The sequence below is a fragment of the Paralichthys olivaceus genome, chromosome 24 (assembly GCF_024713975.1).
Source record: "Paralichthys olivaceus isolate ysfri-2021 chromosome 24, ASM2471397v2, whole genome shotgun sequence".
Taxonomy (NCBI): domain Eukaryota; kingdom Metazoa; phylum Chordata; class Actinopteri; order Pleuronectiformes; family Paralichthyidae; genus Paralichthys; species Paralichthys olivaceus.
The window spans coordinates 3,599,079-3,621,674 of record NC_091116.1 but is presented as its reverse complement, the minus strand read 5'-3'; the positions used below and the strand labels follow the sequence as shown (position 1 = coordinate 3,621,674).

Below are 22,596 nucleotides of genomic sequence, written 5' to 3'. Positions count from 1 at the left end.
TTAAAATAATAATAATATTTAATTGTAGCTTGGCGTCATCGGGTGTTTCGCCTTTTAATCGCAATAATGTTAAAATCCAAACCTGAGACTTGCTACTGGTTTGTATAGCAGTGCTATGAAAGCCATGTGGTTGATCAGTAGATCAGACGTCATTGCCTCTATGCCTTTTTTTTTTAAACTCGACTATATACCTAATCTCATAGGCAGCAAAATGTGGTTGGAAAAAAGTAAGATGAAAGGAATAAAGGAGTGAAAACAAAACGTTTTCAACCTGCTTTCCTATAAAAAATCAGTTTTAAACATTGATTGTAGTGAGGCAGTGAGTTGGTGAGTGTTTCTCGTCAGGCAGGGACTTCCAGGTCGGACACAGAAAACCAGCCTTGACCTAGGGACAGCTCGCAAGGACAGGCTGGACGATCTCAGGTTGCAACTGGGATGAAAATGACTGGGTAGTTTGAACAATGTTAGTTCCCGATTTTGTGCTTAAAAACGTTTTCACAGTCGTTATATGAAGTGGCTAGCAGGTTTATGAGTCCATTTATGGTTTTAAAAGGGAATCTGGGATTATAATGAGTGCTGGTGATTAGTTTTGCTACTTTATTATTATGAGAAGTCAAGAGATCTTTCATGTATAAGTGACATGCAATTTGGTCTTTTTCTACTTCCTTGCTGATTTTCTGCACAGCCTTTTGAGAGCCTGTAATTAATACTGAGTGGAATCGCAGAGCTTTTATTTTGAAGAGTTTAGCAAACTTCGGTGGCTTAACAAACCTCTGAAATAGCAAACAGTTCATTAATCTTAACTTTTAAATAAATCCGTTTTCTAACTTCCTAGCTCTCATAACATCCAGCACACAAACAATAAAAAGTGACAGTATATACTGATGACAAGGAATCATTCTGAAGTATGGCAAGCTGCAGTGCCCGCATGGTGCACTCATAATTATGTGTTGACAGCCTGAGACGTCTTACTGTCAAATGTCACTATCTTGAGTATAGAGTCGAAGGGGAGGGAACTCAGACTCAGATGATAATTGTTCTTCAGTCTAATGTCTGCTTCACATTGCCTTAAGAGGTTTAGGAGAACATTTAAAATCCCCTCAATGAGTTATGAAATTGAACTGCTGGAACAATGTGCTCCACTTTCAAGAATCATGGTTAAGTAAAAAAAAAGGAAAAGGATTCGTTTGAGTAGGCCTGCTGTCATCCACCTATATTTCCCAATATCTGCCTTGGCTTGTTAGAGAAGGAAATGGTGTGGGCATGTGAATAAATCGTGCGGGATCCAGCTTCACCTTGCACTGCCTCTCTCACTGAAAACAGTTTGGAGCTATGAAGAATGAAGTGCTAATCCTTTCACCTTCTGCTGCCTCGTCACCCTTGAACCCAACATCCTGGGATGCATTTGCAGATGTTGAGGATTTCACCCTCTAATTTTCCAGGCATTATGCTTCCCTTGGTGTTTACGTAATGTCAGAACTGTATCCAGGCACTCTCTGGCCTAAGCTCGGCTTTTTTCCAACCAAATCATCATTAGATCACAGAAAGTCATCCCAAGCACATATGAAAGCCATATGTCTGACTGATTTACAGCGCGTGTAAAAGCAGGAATACTCACACAGATTCTTTTATTGACTTTTCACTCGGTCTCTCTCACACACAGAGACACATTCAGACTTTAAGCTACGTATGTCATGGTAGCTGGCTGGGTACAGGGGGTGTACTCATCCTCAAGCCACTCCTCATCTAGAACAGAGAAAACACTGGACTGGCAGATTGTTGTAATTATTTATAGAATTATACATGAGGAACTGAATGATTTTAAAATTTAAATTTCCAATATATAAAGTAGATTTCCATCTATGTCTATTCACAAAATACAAATACTCAAACATGCAATAACCAATTATTCTGTCCACTGGGGGCTGTTGACTCAACATATCATCCCCTTTTAAATTAAATGAAGCTGAGAGAAAGTTCAGTCAGGAAATCTCTAGTACACGTATGTCTAAGCGCCAAAGTCTGTTCCTACCGATCACAATAAACATTTATGTTGAGGTGAGTACAATTATATATTTCAATATTCTCATTTGATTCCCTGTAAGTCTCTCTTAAACGTCCAGTGTGTAAAATTGAGGTGAATTGGCAGAAATTGAATGTAGAATAATCCTCATGATGTTTTCACTAGCTCGTTTCATGTAAATTGTATGAATTGTAGTTTTCTTTTCCCCAGAAAAGACCCTTTATATTTAAATACTTTATATTTACATCGAGGGGACCCTCTCTACGGAGCTTGCGATGTTTTTTACATTAGTCCAGACTGGACAAATAAACACCTTTTGAGTTTTTATGACACTTAAAGTCTACCACAGTTTATTTTTCATGTTTGGAAGGAGAGGGTGAGGTGAGGGGTGTTCTGCTGCAACATTCAACACTAGATATCACAAAATTCCACACACTGTACCTTTAATTGAAACTGTGAATTTAGTTGTATTTAAATTTTTCCACCACGGTAACACTCCAAGCTGTAAAAACAGACAAATGATGCCCATAAGTCCAATATTCACTCTTGTTTTACCTCTGGTTTGGTTTTCACCAACTCCTAAACTCCACATAAAAGGTATCTGTTGTTCGCTGCTGTGATGGTAAATGCACAGTGGGTTTTGCAGAGCTTTTTTTAATTCAAAAACCATCTATTTGTGCTGTTAAAAACCTAGTTTCCCAAGAGCAGAGTTTGAAGGAGAAACAAAAAAAAGATCTCACATAGACTTAAATGCTAAGGGGTACTACAAAACTGGTAATAACTCTCTCTAAATGTGAGAAATTTCACTTGACCCCTTATACACCATCTCACAGCTCTAAACACATTTTTTTCCACTGGTCTTCTCAGTTGGTCACATCCTCTTTGTTTTGGTATAGCACAGTATTAATCAGTGATCTTGCATTCTGATAGATAGCTGTCCTTTTGTGACAGTGACTCCTGAGTGATTACTCTCATTTTACTGCTGACAGGGATTTAGTACTCAGCTCAGTGTTTTTCCAAGTTAGGTTAAGGTTGAAGCATCGATGCAGGTTTTGTTTCTTACTTTCTTCGTGCAACTTGAACATTTTAAAGCTTAAAGGTCCAGAGTGTAAGATTTAGGTGAAAGGGAACTATTGGCAGAAATTGAATGTAGAATAATCCTCATGATGTTTTCACTAGTTCATTTCATCTACATTGTATTAATTGTAGTTTTCTTTACCCCAGAAAAGACCCTTTATATTTAAATACTTTATATTTACATCGAGGGGACCCTCTCTATGGAGGCCGCCATGTTTTTTACATTAGTCCAGACTGGACAAACTAAAAACCTTTTGAGTTTTTATGACAATTAAAGGCTACCGAAGTTTCTTTTTCATGTTTGGAAGGAGAGGGTGAGGTGAGGTGTGTTCAGAGTTGCCTGTAATGATTGAGCCACATTGATTACAATACATATACAGCAGAGAATCGCCCTCGTACCACAACCACAGTTCCCATGTTAGCCATTGCTGTTGGAAATGACCGTTTTTCTTTTAAAAGTTACTGATCACATGCTGACAGAATCTTCTACACACTGTCCAAGACTCCCTCTGTAGAATGGGATAAAATACTTCAATACAAAAGGTAATTTCTAGGGGTTTTATGTGAATGAGAATAAAAACTTTTTTAAGCATCACTTGATGGATGCAGAATTTGCTAGGCCTACTGATGTCCCCTCCTTCTCTGTCTGTGTTCATGAGCTCTATGATATATTCATTCTTCACAGATCCGTGATCCTCTGGTGTTTCATATGGGCTGTCCTTAAAGCTGCCACAGTACAACTTCACTGACCTCACTCCCTTGTGGCTTTGTATGCTCTATGCTTTCTGTGACACCCTGACAGATGGAAGATTTCAATACAGCAGCGGGAACAGGAGGCCCTCCGCTACCTTCCCACTGTTACCTCTGACCTCCGAGTTGTTCCAATTTAAACACCATCACAAAGCTGGAATTCAGCAGCCCACTGGAGAGGAGACACAAATTAAACACTGCAGGTAGTGTTTCAAGAACTGGGATGAACACAAATCCAACATCAACACAGAAAAGCCCAACATACAGTCTTATTACAACCACTCTGGGGTCAGCTCCAAGGTGACGTCAGATACCCAGGTTCCACTTTAACAAAGTGATGCAGCAACAACTTACCTCAACTTTCCTTCTGTTTGTCCAGAGGTTTAGCAGGATGTGTGTGTGTGTGTGTCTGCATTCATGTGGGAGTGATGATGAAGCTTACCCTCATCACCCCGCTAGCCTCTCTTTGCAGATTATTATATCATTTTACTAAGCTCTCTGACACCATTAGATCATTTACACTGAAGCAGCTGTGTAAGCAGGGATGTTAGATATTGTGGGGGCTTGTTTCTGTCTGTGATTGGTTGTGGAATACTGGACCAAAGCATTTGAGAACTTCAGAGGGTAAAAGCTTTTAATAAGTCACTTTAAACAAAACTAAATTGCTTTTTCAGAAGTGAAAAATGTTCGAATCCAGTGGAGTAGAAGTACGAAGTAGCATAAAGTGGAAATACTTAAGTACAAGTCCTTCCATGTGAAATAAAAAGGAAGTATTTGAGATTTACAGTATTTTATTTAGTATCTTTTGCAGTGCCTGGATGAATAGGATGTTCTTATAGGGGACAAAATAGGCTTGTTTATTTTAATTATAAGTTTATTACATAGAAGCACATAATCAAATACAGTGTGTTGATTTTATTATTACGATTTCTTTTCTTATAATTAATTTCACTGTAAGATCAAAACTTGACTGCTCATTAGCCAAAGCTGGACCAAGGTACTGCCTTTAAACCAAAAACCAGCAGTCTGAGCCTGTGGCCACGAGTGAACAAAAGTTTTGCTTAAGTGTTAAGCATAACCATCTCCAGGCAACAATCATTCCTATCGATTCGTTCAGTGTTCTGTGTTGCTAAACCTTAGATTTCGTCCTGCATCTCATTCAGATGCCGTAACGCTAATTAAATGTAATTATTGACTCTTTTTGGAGTTAAAATTTAACACTTCCTTACTCAAATCAGAGTTACTTTTTCTCAACACTTGTATAGTGTTATTATTATTAACTCCCTCATGGAATCATTTGTTAAATATACAAGTATTGAACCCAGATTAACCCATATAGGTGAAAAGATACTTCCTCTTAATTACTAAAATGAATGGAAAAATAAAGTTTGCTGAAATAAAGAGGCCATGTTAGGTTAAAACACATTTATTTTTGAAACATCCACTACATTGACATTTTAAAACATGATTTAAAACATAGAACAATAAGGAACAATACATACGCACATATAAATATATTTATTTTTGGGCTCCATTTCCTGGGAACAGATGAGTGAGATTAGCTCAATGTACAATTCATCTTGCAAAATTGAATTAAAAAAAATAATATGATCCATCATCAAGTAATGCTCCAGCAAATATTTCACAATAAAAACGTTTTTAACAGAAGTGCTTTTATTTTGAAACGCATACAGTAAGAGTAGCAAGCATTTGTGTTCGTGACGTCAATTCCCCAGATAAACATTAAAACTCTCGGCAGCATATGCATGTGTCTGCATCAGAGTATCATATTCTCAGTCAAGTGCAGCGAAACTCCCACTGAAACGCTCTCCTGGAAGAATGTGGCTCCTCCTGTTGCGTCTCCACCGTGCGCCCTGACAGCCTCCTCCACTCAGTCCTCACCGGAGCTGCGCAGCGCACGCTGATCAAGCGCGAACCTATATTTATCACATCCCTGCTTACTTTCTGCTGCATGCGGTGTTTCTTCTCCGCCTCGTTACACCAACTTTGCCCTCCTCGTTTTCGAAGTTTCAGTGTTCCTCCGATTTTCGATCCGACCGTGCGGCGCGTTTTTCTTTTTTCTCTTTATCCATGCTGCAGAGGAATATGAGGAGCTTCTCTAAAAGAGTCTATCAAGGGTTTGAGGTGAGAGCATTTATATTTCATTACAGTGAATAAGCTGCTCGTTTTAAAAATATATTCATGGAGCACTTTGGCTGAAACCCTGTTGCAGTGCAATGTGCTTAATTGACCAGATTTCCTCCATTTATCCACACGAAGCTTGAGCCAAGCTCTACCTCTCTCGGTTTAAGGATGGTACCCAAGGTTCATCTGCTGTTTCAAGACAACAACAACGATAATAATAATAATAATAATAAAACCACCCTACTGTTATAGGGACAGCTGCTGTGAGTTCCCTTCCTGCGGATAAAGATGGACCCTGCGGCTGTGCGCGTCCTCCAGACCATGCTGGTGCTGATGATTTTGCCCCCTGTCACCTCTGTCTCCTGCCCCCGGCCCTGCTCCTGCCCCCAGCCCACTGAGCTCCACTGCACGTTCCGCTCACTCAACACCATCCCAGACGCTGTACCTAAATACGTGAAGCGCATGAACCTGGGGTCAGTCTCTGGCATTGATTCAGCATGCTTGTTATTTTGCTACAGGTGTAATACAGTACTATACTGTACTACAATATAGTACTGCACTATAAACTCAGGTATAACTCATTTAACTATGCAATAACTCAGTGGTTGCATATGCAAGCTGTTGCACTGTATATATTCTGCTCTAGTTAAATGTATATTTCCTTGTGTTTAAAGTGTGTGTCTACTTTTTCAAATATATAATTTGTTTGTGAGAAAGAAAGTAGGAGAAGTAAATACCCGGGATCATCTGCTGTTGATTTTTATTGTTGTGGTTTTGTTGTTTCAGATTCAACAGCATTCATGAGATCACAGATAAATCACTGCTCGGTCTTCAGAAGTTGGAGCTCCTGATGATTCATGGGAACGATATCCACTCTCTACATGACGGAGTGTTCAGGGACCTTGCGTCACTGCAGGTACTGGTCGACCACACGAGAAAACTGTAACCTTGGAATAAATGAATGCTCAGGTTAAAATGGGAACTGTTCGTGCTGGCCTCTTTTAAGACTGTGTAATATTTTTTCCATTGTCATTTGAATAGTTGTTTATTTTATTTTATAGTTTAGTTAAAATCTAATCTAGGTGCAGTGTTATGCAAGGATAATATGTAGCGTATGTAGCCCTTTAATGTGAACTTGCTCTTATTCAGTTCAGTGCGTGTTGGTCGTAGAAAGATACTCTTAGTAACTGTGAAATCTTGTGTTGTGTTGTTAGCATGAAAGAGCTTTATCAATGATACCAGCTTTGTGGACATGTATAGTTCGTTTGTTTTGTAGACATGCAGATTCAGTTGCTTGGTGTTTGAATTGTGTTTGGTTTAGGAGAAAATGGTTATTATGGGTTATTATGAACTTCCGAGTTTACCAAGATGAAGACAACATGCTATACTTCAATGCGTGGAACACGTTGTGTCCAACTTGACTTACTATAGTTCCATTGTGTTTCTAGCATCAACAGGTGCTCCAAAAAAAATGACCTTTCAGAGGAGTCCAAGATCATGTGTTAGACGGCTATCTTTTAACATTTATTTCAAAAAGCAAAAGTTAAACCTGATACCTTGCCCTGGACTACACACTCAATTGTTAAGAAAATGTCAAAATATTCTAAAACCTTAAATATCTTCCTTACCTACTGTGTTTTTATTAGAATAGCCTATACCCGATATTTAAATTGAGTGAGATGATGAAGTATCCTTTAACTATCACACATCACACACACACACACACAGTAACTCAGCTTACTAAATGATTAGAAATATCTTGAATGTGTTGTAGATTTCACCTCTGCTCAGAATTATGTGTCTTATATTGATGAATGTCTGGGAATGGGTGTGGCAGGGTTGAAGAGATTCACACTGTCATGATTTTTTTTTGTCTCGATTGCTTAGATGTTGAAGATCAGCTACAACAAGCTCAAGGAGGTCAACAGACATACCCTTCAGGGTCTGTGGTCTTTGGCCAGGTTACACTTGGACCACAATCGACTGGAGTTTATCCACCCTGATGCCTTCCAGGGTCTCACCTCCTTGCGACTGCTGCAGCTGGAAGGCAACCAGCTTCAGCAGCTGCATCCAGCAACATTCACCACCTTCACTCTCATGGGCCAGTTCCACGTGTCCACTCTTAGGCACCTCTACCTGTCAGACAACATACTTACATCGCTGCCGTCTGGGCTGGTGGCGACCATGTCTCAGCTAGAAAATCTGTACCTCCATGGGAACCCGTGGACCTGTGACTGCAACATGAATTGGATCCATGACTGGGATAAAACTTCACCAGGTTAGTCACTTGATGTGTTTATCTCTTTCAGACCTTGAGTCTTTGTTTTGTCCAATGGTTTCTACATTTGAGCATTTCATCAAATATGATTATTCAAGACTACTTAATGTTCATATTTTATAATATTGTTTTAACTTTCTTTTGCTTTAGGTGTATTGAAATGTAAAAAGGACAGGGCCCTTCCTGGTGGCCAGCTGTGTCCGATGTGTTTATCTCCCATGCACCTCCAGAAGAAAGAGCTCACGGCTCTGGAGAACCTGGTCTGCAGCAGCCCAGTCATCCGTTTTCCTCACAGGACTTCCCCACCCGAGGACACTGAAACAGAGGTCTTGACCACAGAGAACTTCAGGGAACCATTTGGAAACATCTCCCTGGGCCTGTCTGATGAACATGGGAATGAGGTGGATCTGGAGTGTTGTGTTGGCATGCCAAGAAATATTACCAGGATCAACTGGGAGCAGGTCAACCAGCTCCAGCTGGCCTCCAATATCACTTTTTCAGTGGATCTTGAATGTGCTGTTGATAGAGAAAAGTATGAGCGACTGTGGAGGCTAATTGCTTACTACAGCAGTGTGCCAGCCCACTTAAAAAGGGGAACCATGCTCAGCAAAGAACCTCATCCAACCTATGTCTATAGACAGGACTCTGAGAAGGATGCCCTTTACTATACAGGCATAAAAATGAATGTCATGGCCCAGCCGGCATGGTTGATGCAAACATCTGCTGACCTTCAGCTGAACAGACTTCAATCATCAGCCAAGAAAGTAAAATTGATCATCAGCACAGACCTCTCAGAGAAAGTGGAGGTTGAGCAGTTGCGGAGAGAAAAAATGAAATGGGTCCTAATTGAGTCAACAAATTCAACTCGTAAAGTGCTAAGTGCTATCCTGGGAAGTCAAAATCAAATGAACTGTAATGTGCACAGTTCTGGGCAAGCAGTAATTCACTGGATGCTACCAAATGGCTCCAAAGTGAAGGCCCCGTACAGCAGCCAAGACAATAGGGTGTCTGTGTCCAGTAATGGAAGGCTGGTCATAAAATCTGTCAGCCACACAGACACAGGAATTTACTACTGCATTGCCAATGTTCATGGAGACCTGGCTGTTCTGTCATTTCATCTGACAGTGCAGGAATCTTCCAACCCTCCCCCCGGAGAGGATTCCTCAATTACACCCACGGAGGTAGTTGCAGGGAGCCCCATTTCCCTACCTTGCACGACATCTGCCTCCCCTGATGCTGAAGTTAACTGGATTCTCCCAAGCAACAACATTGTTCGTCATCAAGACATATCCCTCCGAGCTTTGGTGTATTCCAACGGCACTCTACATATCCCACAGGCTCAGTTGTTAGACAGTGGCTATTATAAATGCATTGCCCTTAATCAACATGGTGTGGACACAGTGGCTGCAAAAGTTACTGTTATCAGGCGCAATGGGCTCATAAGGCCTTTGAGGAGGTTTCCAGCAAGACCTCAGTCAGCCTCAGGGGTCAACACATACATACATCCAGAGGAGGCGTCAGGGGACGTTGAGATTACTCAAGAAATGTCGCGAGTTAACCGACAAGATATTGCGAGAAGAAGAATTCCAGCAGGTGTGGCTCCAGGGAGGAGGGGCATCCATCCATCAAAGACTATTGGGCAGAGGCCACCAGTGCTTCGAAAACCAACAGAATCGCATGTTGAAGACAGGAAACATATAGTTGAGAGCAAGAGGAGAATTAATGTGTCAAAGAGTAAAATAGACCCAGAGAAATGGGCTGATATTTTGGCAAAGATTAGAGACAGAAATAGTCAAAATACTGTAACATCACTACCAGTTCAGTACACAACAGAGAGGAGACAGATAGAGCAGACAACACAGCGACAAGAAATTATTGAAGGGTCATCAGATGGCATGACTGTGCAGGAGAAAGCGAGCCAAGATTACCTAACAACACCACACGTTCCAGTACAACATACGCAAATGGAAACTGGTAAACACAACAGACAAAGTCAGGGAGCCCATGTCACATCTAACAGTCAGCACGGACACATCATACATGCTACAACACAGTCACAGACAATGCAGACCACATACAACATACCGCGCACAACCCATGACACAAACTTGGATCAATACATAACTTCAAACAGCGTATTTTCCCTCTCACAGACCCCATCTGATCCCCTACATGCCACTGTCTGGCAGGGGAACACAAACAGTGCAAGCAGCAGCACAATGTCTCCAGGAGAGAACTATAGCACAGATACAGATGTTAATGCAGTCGAAACAGCTGATTGGACCAACGCATCTGAGAGGAGTGAGAATACAAATAGACCGAATGTTGTTGACAGCTCTAATAATGATGGAGAGCATTCTTCCAGTGGAACTAAAATCATCAATTTAGTCAACCAAAATGAATCAGAGACAAGCCAAGGAGAAAGTGGAAAATATCTTCGAGAGACTACAACAATATCCGAACTGTATACTCAGTCAGAGAACACAACACTTGATAATTTGCACTCTCAAGCAATGCTTACGACCGCATTTGTAACAACTACCCTTGTGCCCACCACAACAAGCAGTTCGACTGAAGCACAGCTCCTGCGCCTCCACCAGCCTAACTCCCGGAGAAGGAATGGGAATCGGAGAAAAAAACCAAACAGAAGAAAACAGAAGCTGAATGAACCCACCCAGTTTACTGCCACCACACCTGTAAATGCTTCACTCGCAACAGTCAGGACGACTGCCTCCACACCGCTAAAAATAGAACAATTAGAAGTTACAAAAGCCAAATTCAATACCACTGTTCCATTCACCAGCGGCCAAGCAGCGTCATCAGGGAGACTGAGTCATAAAGAAAACACAGTCTCCAGGCATGACATCGAGCCAGCCACCAAACCCTCCTCGCTGCCAACTTCTCTCCCCAAAACTAAGGACCCCCTTCAACCCCTTGCCAAACCACCATTCAAAAGCACATCAGCAGCACCATTATTTCCAACAGCTTCTCCAGCAGTGGGTCATGGAAAGACAAGTTCTCAAACAGCCTTGAGAGTCTCGGAGAATGCATCTCTAGAGCACTTTGATATGCTCACATTAACGACTTTGCAGACATTTACAGGCAGACCTTTTCCAACTTCTAGACTTTTAGAGACAGTTGGAGCGAGTGTTACAGGAGACCTTAGACATGTGCCATTTTCTAACAATTCCTCTGTGGATTTTCAGACTGTTAAAGTGCAAACAGATGCCAAACAATACACATCCGTTGAAGTTGATAATGCAAAGATGCTTGATAAAGAATCTGGGATGCATTTTTCACCGCTGCCATCTCAAACTGCCTCATCTGCTCCCTTGATTGAGCATGCAACTTCTGAATACACTTCTAGTGACATAACTACAACTCCGAGTTTGCTTTTTGAGGGTCGTTTGGAGACAGAACAGGTTACAAAGAGATATGATCGTCCCAGTCAACATAACACCCCAAGCAGTGAATCAGAGGTAGAAACTGCAAATACTGTGAATCCCTCTATCGCAAGTACCACCATAACAACAGCTCCCCCTGCTACCGCATCAAGTCCTGATCCTTTGAGCCCATCCAAAGAGGAGTTACATGCCACAACACCCAAAACATATTCCAAAGGAGTTAACATAGGACCAAAGACCACTGCCCAGGATGGCCCTATGATCACGCACATTCAAGACCAGCAAATCAAACCTATCATTACCACATCAGAGCCTTGGGGAAAATCAGACTACCATTTTGCAACCCAGTCACCTGACCACAAACTGACATCGTTTGCCTTAAAACCCACCAGTGGGCAAATACATAAACAGGCCACTCCTACACCAGCAATTACCGCAATCCAAACTAATCAATTTTGGGAGAAACTGTTTACGAATACTCAGGATGTGTCCAGAGTGCACCAGCTACCTGGAAGAGGATCTGTTTCAAGAGGGAAGCCGAGGATATCTAAGAGCAATTTCCAAACGTTCACAGTGAAAGCTGAAACAGATGCTCAACTTCCTTGTGAGGCTGAGGGAGAGCCAAAGCTGTTCCTGTCATGGACTAAAGTTGCCAATGGTATGTATGATTCAATATCAAAACTTCAGTATACGCACATTTTAGAACAGTCTCGGCACTTCCTCTTTTACAAACACTGTAATGGAAAATGGAATTAATTATTAAATTTAAATGACCATTGACATAAACATAACATAACTTCACATGAATGCTTGGAATTTGCTGTTTGCTTGGCCTTTCATACCGGTTGCAGCTTTCTTTCTGAATAATATGTATTGTAATTTTAAGAATGGCTTCTTTGATACATTCACGGGCCTACTTCAGAATTATTCTCTGACATTATCGACAGGCCTATACCGTTTTATTGTGTGCTTGCTGGACTCTGTGTTTTTGGGGGGTACACCGATTTTAGAGCGAATGCATTTCATGAAAGGAAACAGAATTTTCTGTACTACTGCCCATGTCTGTGGCTTTTATGTAAGTTGGAATGATTTACGCCATTATTTTTTCATGCACTGCATTTTGGCTATTTCAGAGGTCTGTCAGATCCAATTTTAATGATGGTCCAAAAAATTCTTTGTAGACAACTTGCTTAAGAGGAAGTGATTCTATGAATCATCCTGCCATGATGGACATCAGCAGCTGTGACACCTGTGAATGTCTTTGTCGGTCCGATATGGTCAAATAAATATTGTAAAACTATCAAAATAAACAGGCCAGATAGTTTTGCCATCACATTACTTTAGGTCTGCCAGCAATAAGCACAACTATAGATAATTCTGGGGAAGAATACAGGTCCACAAACTAACTGTTAAGCCCCAGCTCTACTGATCACAAGGTGCTGGACACCTGGTTATTCAAATTGTATTGATATTGAATGTATCCTGTGTTCAAATCATGATAAATGCACTTCCTTAGGCCCTTAACAACACACATGCAGACTGAGTTGAGCAACTGATCAGTTGAATGGAGAAATAATGTGTTTCACAGACAGAAAGAAAGATAGACTGACAGACATTTCTATTATTATAGATATTGTTATTATTACCATCATATTTTGATAATATTATTATATTATAAATATATAATAATATACACTAATAATTATATAATATTGTTTTACAACTTTATTTAATTCAATCAATCAAGCATCTATTAGCTGCATGTTATTGGGTCATACAGTATCTTATATCAGATAAAATAAAAGATGTTTGAATGGAAATGTTTACACGTGCACTCTGGGGAATATCCATTTATATCGTTGTTAGGTTTATATTTTTTATTTGGTTTTCAAACTACTCTATTAATTGGATGAAGTCTCAAAAGGCTGAACATATGTAATCTGTGCAAAATGATAGTCAGCTCAAGACATACATACATTTGATTCTAGTGTAAAGTATGTACAACCTTAAAAAAACACAACAATGTGAAATACAATAATCAAACATGAACTTTCTCACGCTGTGATAGAAAAATGAACAAAATAAAGTTAGTAAACCTACCGTAGTCATTAGGATGATTAGTAGATCAAGTAATTCTCCTTGAACATTCTGAAATATATGGAAATTCACAAAAAAGAAATTCACACCATAAAAATATTACATTAATTTCACTTAGAGTATATTGTTTTTTCTGCTTTTTTCTTTAGTAATATAATATATATGTGTGAGACAACACTGTATCTAAAATATCTATCTTTCCATTCATGCAGGGGCAAGTATTGCGCAGAACACCAGGGTTCACAGGTTTGAGGTCCATCCAAATGGTACATTAATCATCAAGAACACACAGCGCATGGATGGGGGTCAGTACCTGTGCACGGTCCAGAATCATTATGGTACAGACAAAATGGTGGTCAACCTTGTGGTCCTGGTTCAGCATCCTCGGGTGCTCCAGCCTCGGAACAGAGACATGACAGTGCATCTAGGTGGCAAAGTGGAATTGGAGTGTCAAGTAGAGGGGCACCCTATGCCTAAAGTTATATGGTTGCTCCCTAACCATGTTCGCATAGCTGCTGGTATGCCCCTTCAGCAGCGTGTGGCTGTCTTGGGCAATGGAACCCTCCGGATCAGCCAGGCCAGTTACACAGACAGAGGTATTTACAAGTGCATTGGCAGCAGTGCAGTTGGAACTGACAGTGTGTCTGTCCACCTTTATGTGTCAGCATTGCCACCATTTATTCAACAGACACAAAATGAAAACCTTACCCTTCCAGAGGGCAGCAATGTGTACATCCACTGTACCGCCACAGGTGTCCCTCAACCTGTCATTCAGTGGATCACACCTGATGGCGTACAACTCACTGCTTCCCAGTTTTTTGCTGGACACAACCCCTTTGTCTTTCCTAATGGGACCCTCCACATAAAGGGATTGGGCCCGGGAAATGCTGGGACATATGAGTGCTCAGCTAGTAATGCAGTGGCATCCAGCAGGAGAACTGTGATCTTGATTGCAAAGAAGAATCCATCCTCTTCCAAGGCCAGTATCACTTCATCATCCCCCCAGAGAACAGATGTGATCTATGGAAGAAATGTGTTGCTAAACTGTGTGGCAACAGGAGAGCCAAATCCCTGGATCATCTGGAGGACACCCTCTAAGAAGCTGGTGGATTCTCAGTACAGGTAGAAAAATCACACGTTATTTAATTATTTTTCTACATCCTCAAATAAATGTTAAAATATTTGCTTGTGTCTAATATCCTCTGAATAATACTTCTATCACTTTTGTAGTTTTGACCCCAGGATTAAGGTCTTCCCCAACGGCACTATAACCATTCATTCTGTGACTGACAAGGACAGTGGTGACTACCTGTGTATGGCACGCAACAAGCTAGGTGATGACTATGTTCTGCTGCGGGTCACTGTACTGACAAGGCCAGCCAAAATTGAACAGAAGCGGCAGCGATCCAGTCAGGAGGTGATGTACGGGGGAGACTTAAAGGTTGACTGCGTGGCGTCTGGGCTCCCCAACCCTGAGATCAGCTGGGCACTGCCGGATGGCACCATGGTCAACCCAGTGAAACAGAGAGACCATGTCAGTGGAGGACGCAGTCGCAGGTATGAGCTGCTGGTGGCCTGTATTATGTAGCTTGTATACATGAGTCCAACTTAGTCTACCTCCTGTTGAGCTACATCTCTACTGACACATAAGAGTTAATAAAATATTGTTGTAGAGATTGTAGTTTGTGGTGACACTGAATAAATGACAGACATGCAAATTTCAGAAAATCATATAAGTGTGGTTATTACATTATTTTGGAGAGCAGGAAAGCCACTGCAATAAAATCCCAGCTGTCTTTATTGTGAATGTTGAGGAATATTTGACCATCCTCACACATTACTGTATAGGCCAGAATATATATTATGTATATAGAGTATATTACATTATATCTGTACACCATTAAGACAAGGGAGGAGTTTTTTTAACCTGTCTTAAAATATTATTGAAATGACTAATTGATTTTTTAAAAATATCCCATCACTGTACACATCTAACATTGGAGCTGTAATTAATCAAATAGGACACAATCAAATTCAAACTAGGCTGATTATTATTAACGGAAAGTACTGCCGGAATCTCTCTCTACAGGTTCAGCATGCTACCGTAGGATGAATGACTCTTCACCTCCACAGAAAAAAAATATTTTAGCTGTATTTATTGTTTCCTCCCATGACACATCACATGGATCATTCTGAAAATACTACTTGTCAGTCTATTATGGGTAGAGAAATAAACATGTTTCTTTCTGACATTTTATAGCTTTAAATCTGTATTTTTGCTGGGTATTCTTTCTTGTATCCCAAATGTCATTGGGCTTCATTCAACAACTCTTACTAAGAAGAAGAGACTTGTTCTTACAGTTGTATAATAGGATTTAAATGTACACTAATATTGTATCATATACGTTAAAAAAACTTTTTCAATCCTGTCCAACCCCCCTTTCCCCCTTCCCCATACCTATTGTAGGTATCTGGTGTTTGACAATGGGACGCTGTATTTCAATGATGTTGGTATGCCAGAAGAAGGGGACTACACGTGTTATGCTGATAACCAAGTTGGCAAAGATGAGATGAAGGTCAGAGTTAAGGTTAAGGTTGCAACTCCTCCACCACAAATCGTGGATAAAGATCAAAAGATTGTCCGGGTTTTCTATGGTGAGACCGTTACACTTAGATGTAATGCCAAAGGGGAACCAATGCCTGTCATCACATGGATTTCCCCTACAAATAAATTCATCTCCTCCGCATTAGACAAATATCAGGTCCTGGATGATGGGACATTAGTGGTTCAAAAGGTCCAACGTTTTGATGGAGGTAACTACACCTGCATAGCCAGGAACAATGTAGGACAAGACCATAAAGTCATCAGGCTGGAAGTGCTAGTAACACCTCCAACGATCAATGGCCTAATAGAACCTGCCAGTGCTGTCAAGATAACTGCTGTCAAGGATCAGCAGAAACTGATTAACTGTGTCGCAAAGGGAACACCTACCCCTCGCATCATGTGGGTTCTAACAGGAAACGTGATCCTTCCTGCACCGTACTACAGCAACAGAATGACAGTTCATCAGAATGGTACCTTGGAAATCCGGTCAATCAAGAGGACAGACTCTGGGCAACTGGCTTGTATCGCACGGAATGAAGGAGGAGAGGTCAGGCTGGTGGTCGATTTGGATGTAAAAGAGGTTGTTGAGAGGCCACAAATTCGAGGTCCCAAAACACATAGCCTATCACTGACTGTGGGGAATGCCATGACTTTGAATTGCTCCGTTGAGGGCTCAACACTCCCTCACATCACTTGGATTCTACCCAATGGCATACCATTGCTAAGTGGTGCTCGATTCTCCAAGTTTTTCCATCAGCCTGATGGATCTCTGATCATCAGTAATCCATCTGTTGGGGAAGCTGGTATGTACCGCTGTCTAGGGCATAATTCTGGAGGGCTTGTGGAACGAACAATCACACTGTCCCCAGGAATAAAACCAGAGATCAACAACAGATACAACTCTCCTATTAGCATCACGAATGGGGAAATACTATTGCTACATTGTCAAACCAATGTCAAACCCGTCAGACTAACATGGACACTACCTAGTGGGGTTGTCCTCAATAGACCACAGAGAGCTGGACGATACTCTGTACTGCCCAATGGGACGCTTGCAATCCAACAAGTATCAGTCTATGATCGGGGATCCTATACATGTCGAGCTGCAAATGAGTACGGAAGTTCTCAGCTTTCTGCATCAGTAATTGTGATCGCATACCCACCTCAAATTACAAATGGCCCTCCCTCTGTCACCTATGCTAAACGTGGAGTTGCTGTGCAGCTGAACTGTGTAGCAAAAGGGATTCCAAGAGTGGAGGTTGCATGGGAAACACCTGATAAAACCCGCTTGGCTGTCAGTGCACAGCCACGCCTTTTTGGAAACAAGTACCTCCATCCACAAGGTTCCCTCATTATTCAGAACCCGACACAAAAAGACACTGGTATCTACCGCTGCACAGCCAGGAATGCCATTGGCGTAGACTCTAAAGTTACTTTTCTCAATGTGTACTGACGAATTTCACTGTTCATCATGGTCATTCTGTCTTTGTTTGCCCAAGCAACTGCCTAGTTAAAAGCAGCTAATGTTTTTAATGATCCAAATGTAAAAACTGCTGTCACCATGATGAAACAATGAGATGATTAAAAGCTTGTAGTGCTGTTCTGAATGTGTATAGAGGTCAAAAGTTTATGGTATTTGGTGCTAACTATATATCCCCCGTTTTGTGCATATTCCGTATCCCTGGGAAATATCAATGTCCTCCGTTGTGCAATTTAGCTTGAGGCTAATGACTTGTATCATCCCCTCAGACACTATTGGTCTTTACCTAATGTGTCCACGTTACTGGAAATAACAATGTAATAGCATGAATAGTTGTAGTTACAGTTTGCCGTCATCAAGCTTGTTACAGTCTTGACAAGCAAAGTCAGATAGTTCTGTTATTAGATAACGTGAGAACAATTACACACTTATTTAATCATCACAAAGTACAGTTTTATACACCAAATAGCACTTGTTTGGTGTTATCTTGTCTACCGTGTAGTAAATTAATTTGGGACCCTATTTGATGAGTAAAATCTTCTTCAGTGACATTTATTCATATTTTTCCCAAAAAGAATCAGGAAATACTGACTGGAGTTAACAATTTGTCCGTAAACAAAGGAAAAGTAATTCATTGGAAGCTGGTATCATATCTACATTTGATTCCGGTTGTATTGTTAAGCACTAAATGTACTGGTGTGTAGGTTCAAAACACCAGTCCCAGATGCAACTGAGTGTAGGAAATCCAGATTGCCCTCACGATCATAATTGAGATATGAGGCAAATGACCTGCTAAACCCCATCCTTTTGACCGATCTCGCCATTTTATGACACAATAATATCATCTCAGTCTCAGGTGTTGATAGCAGTAAAATTTAGAGAGTCAATGTAATTTTACTGCTCTTCGTAGTATGCAAATTAGATAATAATTCCATCATAGTGGCCTTTATTGTCCTTTGCCTTGCCTTTGCTAATTTATGGAATAAATTTAGGTGTATTTCAATTTCAAGCCATACAGGCTCTCTGCTAAATTGCTGCCTTTCAAAGTTCTTACTTTCTTGGCTATTATTTATAGTGCCACCATCACACCAAGTAAATTTTCTCAGGAAGCATTAACCCATAATTATCCAATTATGTGTGGAGTTTCATGAGTCTAGCTTGTTCATGCTCATGAGAAATTGAGCAATCGCACAAAATTTAAAGCTATTGACAAACAGGCTACACTTACATTCAGCGATCAATAATGCACTTTGGATCTCACTAAACAAGGCATATTAGAGCAAAATTGATATTGTCCATGTGGGAAGGTACCATTGACTCTTAACACTCAAGTGTTCACATTAAAACAATTGATTATTTGGCTCTGCTGCATCCTGAGCAGTAAATGAACCTTTGTTGGCATTGTACAGTTGCTTCTGATAATGGCAAATAATGGCAAGCTTCGTCTAACTAGGAAATATTGTTTAACTTAATTACAGAACTAATTGAAAATGTGTAAATGTAGCTGGGATTGTCTGTTTTAAGACCTTATTTGAGATAATGATTAATATCCTGTGCCTTTCCATTATCTGAGTCAGTTATTTTAATAATGTTTTCATCCTATTTTCAGCAAGTTCTATGCCCTCATTTATTAATAATGTCTTTGTCACGAACTGCAATTTTCCCAGAGTTTAATATAAGATTTCCACTCCTTTCTACTACTTGTACCCAAAAACAAAAACGTTTTTTATTGCAGAGGCAGGTACAGTTATTCATAAGTGAGTATATTGTTTTGAAAATAAATTAAAAAAGGCCCAAAATAAATATCTTCAGCAAACATGCAGATGTTGGTGACTTTTCTGTTCTGATGACTTTATTCAAATTGTATCGTTTTTTGCTTAGCCAGCTTTCGAGAACAAACCAGATACAAATCTGAGAAAATGCTCAACTTAGCATTCTGGATGAAGGAAGTAGGTCACCATTACTCACAAAGAGTAGAAACATGCAGTCATTGCACTGGGAATGCAGCCGCAGTCTTGTCTTCCAGAAAGAAGGAACATCTGGAGCCATGAGGAAATCTCCCATTAGTTCAGCACATTCAGCCTAAAAGAGTCACAGTATCAGTGACCCCCTTTTTTTAAAACCCGGCAGTCATCATAACAGTCATAGCATTGAGGTCAATCAGTGCTACACTGTTCTGCCTCATCCAATATTCCCAAAAATGATCTCTAGCTTTCTTCTTTCAGATGAAGTTAGCATTTTCCACCCTTAAAACTGATTAGACTGCAGCGATAAATGTTTCTCCATATGTGAATAAACAGTCACAAAGCTAACGCCGACTGGACATAGTGCTGAATTTTGCCATTGCCATTGCATAAAGCTTTATGTGACCCAGACTCTGCATTAATAACATTTGGAGAACACACATCTTGTGCTCATCAATTGCCCTCATGTATGAATGTATTTTACTCTCAGTACTAAAAGATACAGTCATCAGTATTAAGTACAGCCACCTTTTCGAATTCAAATGCCATATGCTGTTCATATGAAGAGATATTGTCCGCTGCTTATCTGCTCTGATTTCAGATAGTTAAAGGTACAGTGTGCAGAATTTTGTGATATTTAGTTTTGAAATATTATGTTGCAGCTGAACACCCCTCACCTCACCCTCTCCTTCCAAACATGAAAAATAACCTGTGGTAGTTTTAGTTGTCATAAAAACTCAAAAAGTGTTTCGTTTGTCCAGTCTGGACTAATGTAAAAAAACATGGCGGCCCCCGTAGAGAGGACCCCCTCAATATAACTATGAAGTATTTAAATATAAAGGGCCTTTTCTGGGGTAAAGAAAACTACAGTTCATACAATTTAGATGAAATGAACTAGTGAAAACATCATGAGGATTATTCTACATTAAATATCTGCCAATAGTTCCCTTTCACATAAATCTTACACACTGGACCTTTAAAGAAACTGAAATTTAAAAAAGTCTCTATTTCAGGGAGATTAGTTATAATCATATATTATATTGATCAGATGCAAAAAAAAAAGGAAGAGGATCACTCAGTTAACCCACTGTGATCTATGATTTTCACATTGATAGACGAATCAAAGACATAACCAGGGAGCTCTTGCTGTGGAGAATTTGTGTCCTACAGCAACATGATCAATACATCTGAACATCAAGGCACTTCATGTCTAAGCAACAGAGAAACTACATTTGAAGAAAAACTGAAAGGACGCCATCAGAGGACATGGGCTTCAGTGTATGAGAACACAGTGGTTATGTGGAAATGCCTTGGTAATGAAATGTAAGTTAAACCCTCTCTTCCTCTGTGGCTTCTGTTATGTTGACAACATTTTCATCAGGCTCAGATCTAGCACCCAATTGAGCTTGTATGAAATTCTTGTTTTCTACATCAGTGCTGAGCTGACAGCATGAATACTTTAAAGACCAAGCATACGACCATCAGTCCCGCAAAATAATTGTTGCGTGCACACTAAATCTGACTGCTGGTAATTACATCTTCCAATATTCAACCAACCTGTCACAAAATAATTATCTATCAAAAATGTTAACCTTAAACTTACAACATTACAATTAATGAGACAAGACCTTCTCAAAGGGTCTCTCTGGTTCGAGCAGCTGTATCGTAAACTCACCCCCCCCCCACTCTAGGAATCACATCTGCCTGTAGGCCATCATGGTTTTGAATTCTATTCAATTTATTCTGCTTGGATTCAGTAGGATTCACAGATATTAAAGCTCATTTACAAGGTCTGGACACATTGCCAGCCTCAACAACTGCGAAATCCTCCGTTATCTCAACAAATTGACCTCAGATGTTACTCAGATTGCATCTGTTTACTAAATAGCAGAGAGTTCACTTGTCTGGTTTTTGAGAATCTGGTTTGTGGCCTCGTCTGGGTCGACTTTCTGCTGCTGCGAGGATCAACTCCACCCCATCAGGAGCTTTGAAATGAGTGCACCCCACATTCCCTTCTACAGCTGACTGTCATTACTCTCCCGATCCTCAATTAGCCTGATCACAAAAATTATGGGTCATTAGAATCCAAAGTCACCGGTTGAACCGCTGATCAGTTTTTCATCATGAATCCAAATAGTCGTGCGATGGCTACCACACAAATGCTCTCTCGTCCGGACTTTATGGTTGTGAAGGTTATCGCAGCATGGCTTGAATGATATCTGGGACGGACTGGCTTCAACATCTGCATCCGCACAATTTCTCTCCTTTTTTTCCCCTTCTCACACACACACGCAGCCTCATCCACTATAATCACAGAATCACAAACACTCAATCAAGCAGAAAGCTTGTGTAATCATTAACACACAGAAGAGTTCCAGATGGGGACATTATCGAGACTATTTGTTCATTGAAACAAACTCAAAGAAGTGGGAGAGGGGAAAGCACTTATGTTGAAAGCAAAGAATAAACAGTAGAGGGGAGGAAACAGAACAGAACCCAGGTGCTTGATCTAAACCAAAGAGCTTGGAGCTCTGGTTATTCGACCAAGTGTGGCATTCAGTTCCATCTGCCTTGAGATTTGCACCAAAGGTGGAATTTCTTGAAATCGCATATAGGTGTCGGCCCCATACTGTCAAAAAAAAATTGTCTGTGTCAGAAAGGTAAAATTCTTTGTGGGGTCATGTGAGGTGTAAGTATTGCTCTCATAAGTGAGGATGTGCATTAAGTATTGATTATATTCTATAAGATTTTTTTGTGGTTGAGTTGCTCTGGA

General features: G+C 40.5%; 1 protein-coding gene across 1 annotated transcript; it reads left to right on the top strand.

Annotated features, from left to right (window-relative positions):
• Window positions 1-5,434: 5,434 nt before the first annotated feature.
• On the top strand, window positions 5,435-20,019 carry mxra5a (matrix-remodelling associated 5a). The gene is made up of 8 exons (XM_020103830.2): window positions 5,435-5,995; window positions 6,248-6,468; window positions 6,782-6,911; window positions 7,883-8,273; window positions 8,424-12,335; window positions 13,987-14,896; window positions 15,005-15,331; window positions 16,242-20,019. The coding sequence occupies exons 2-8, from the start codon at window positions 6,284-6,286 to the stop codon at window positions 17,830-17,832; spliced, it is 7,446 nt and encodes a 2,481-aa protein (XP_019959389.2). The 5' UTR covers window positions 5,435-5,995; window positions 6,248-6,283; the 3' UTR covers window positions 17,833-20,019.
• Window positions 20,020-22,596: the final 2,577 nt, after the last annotated feature.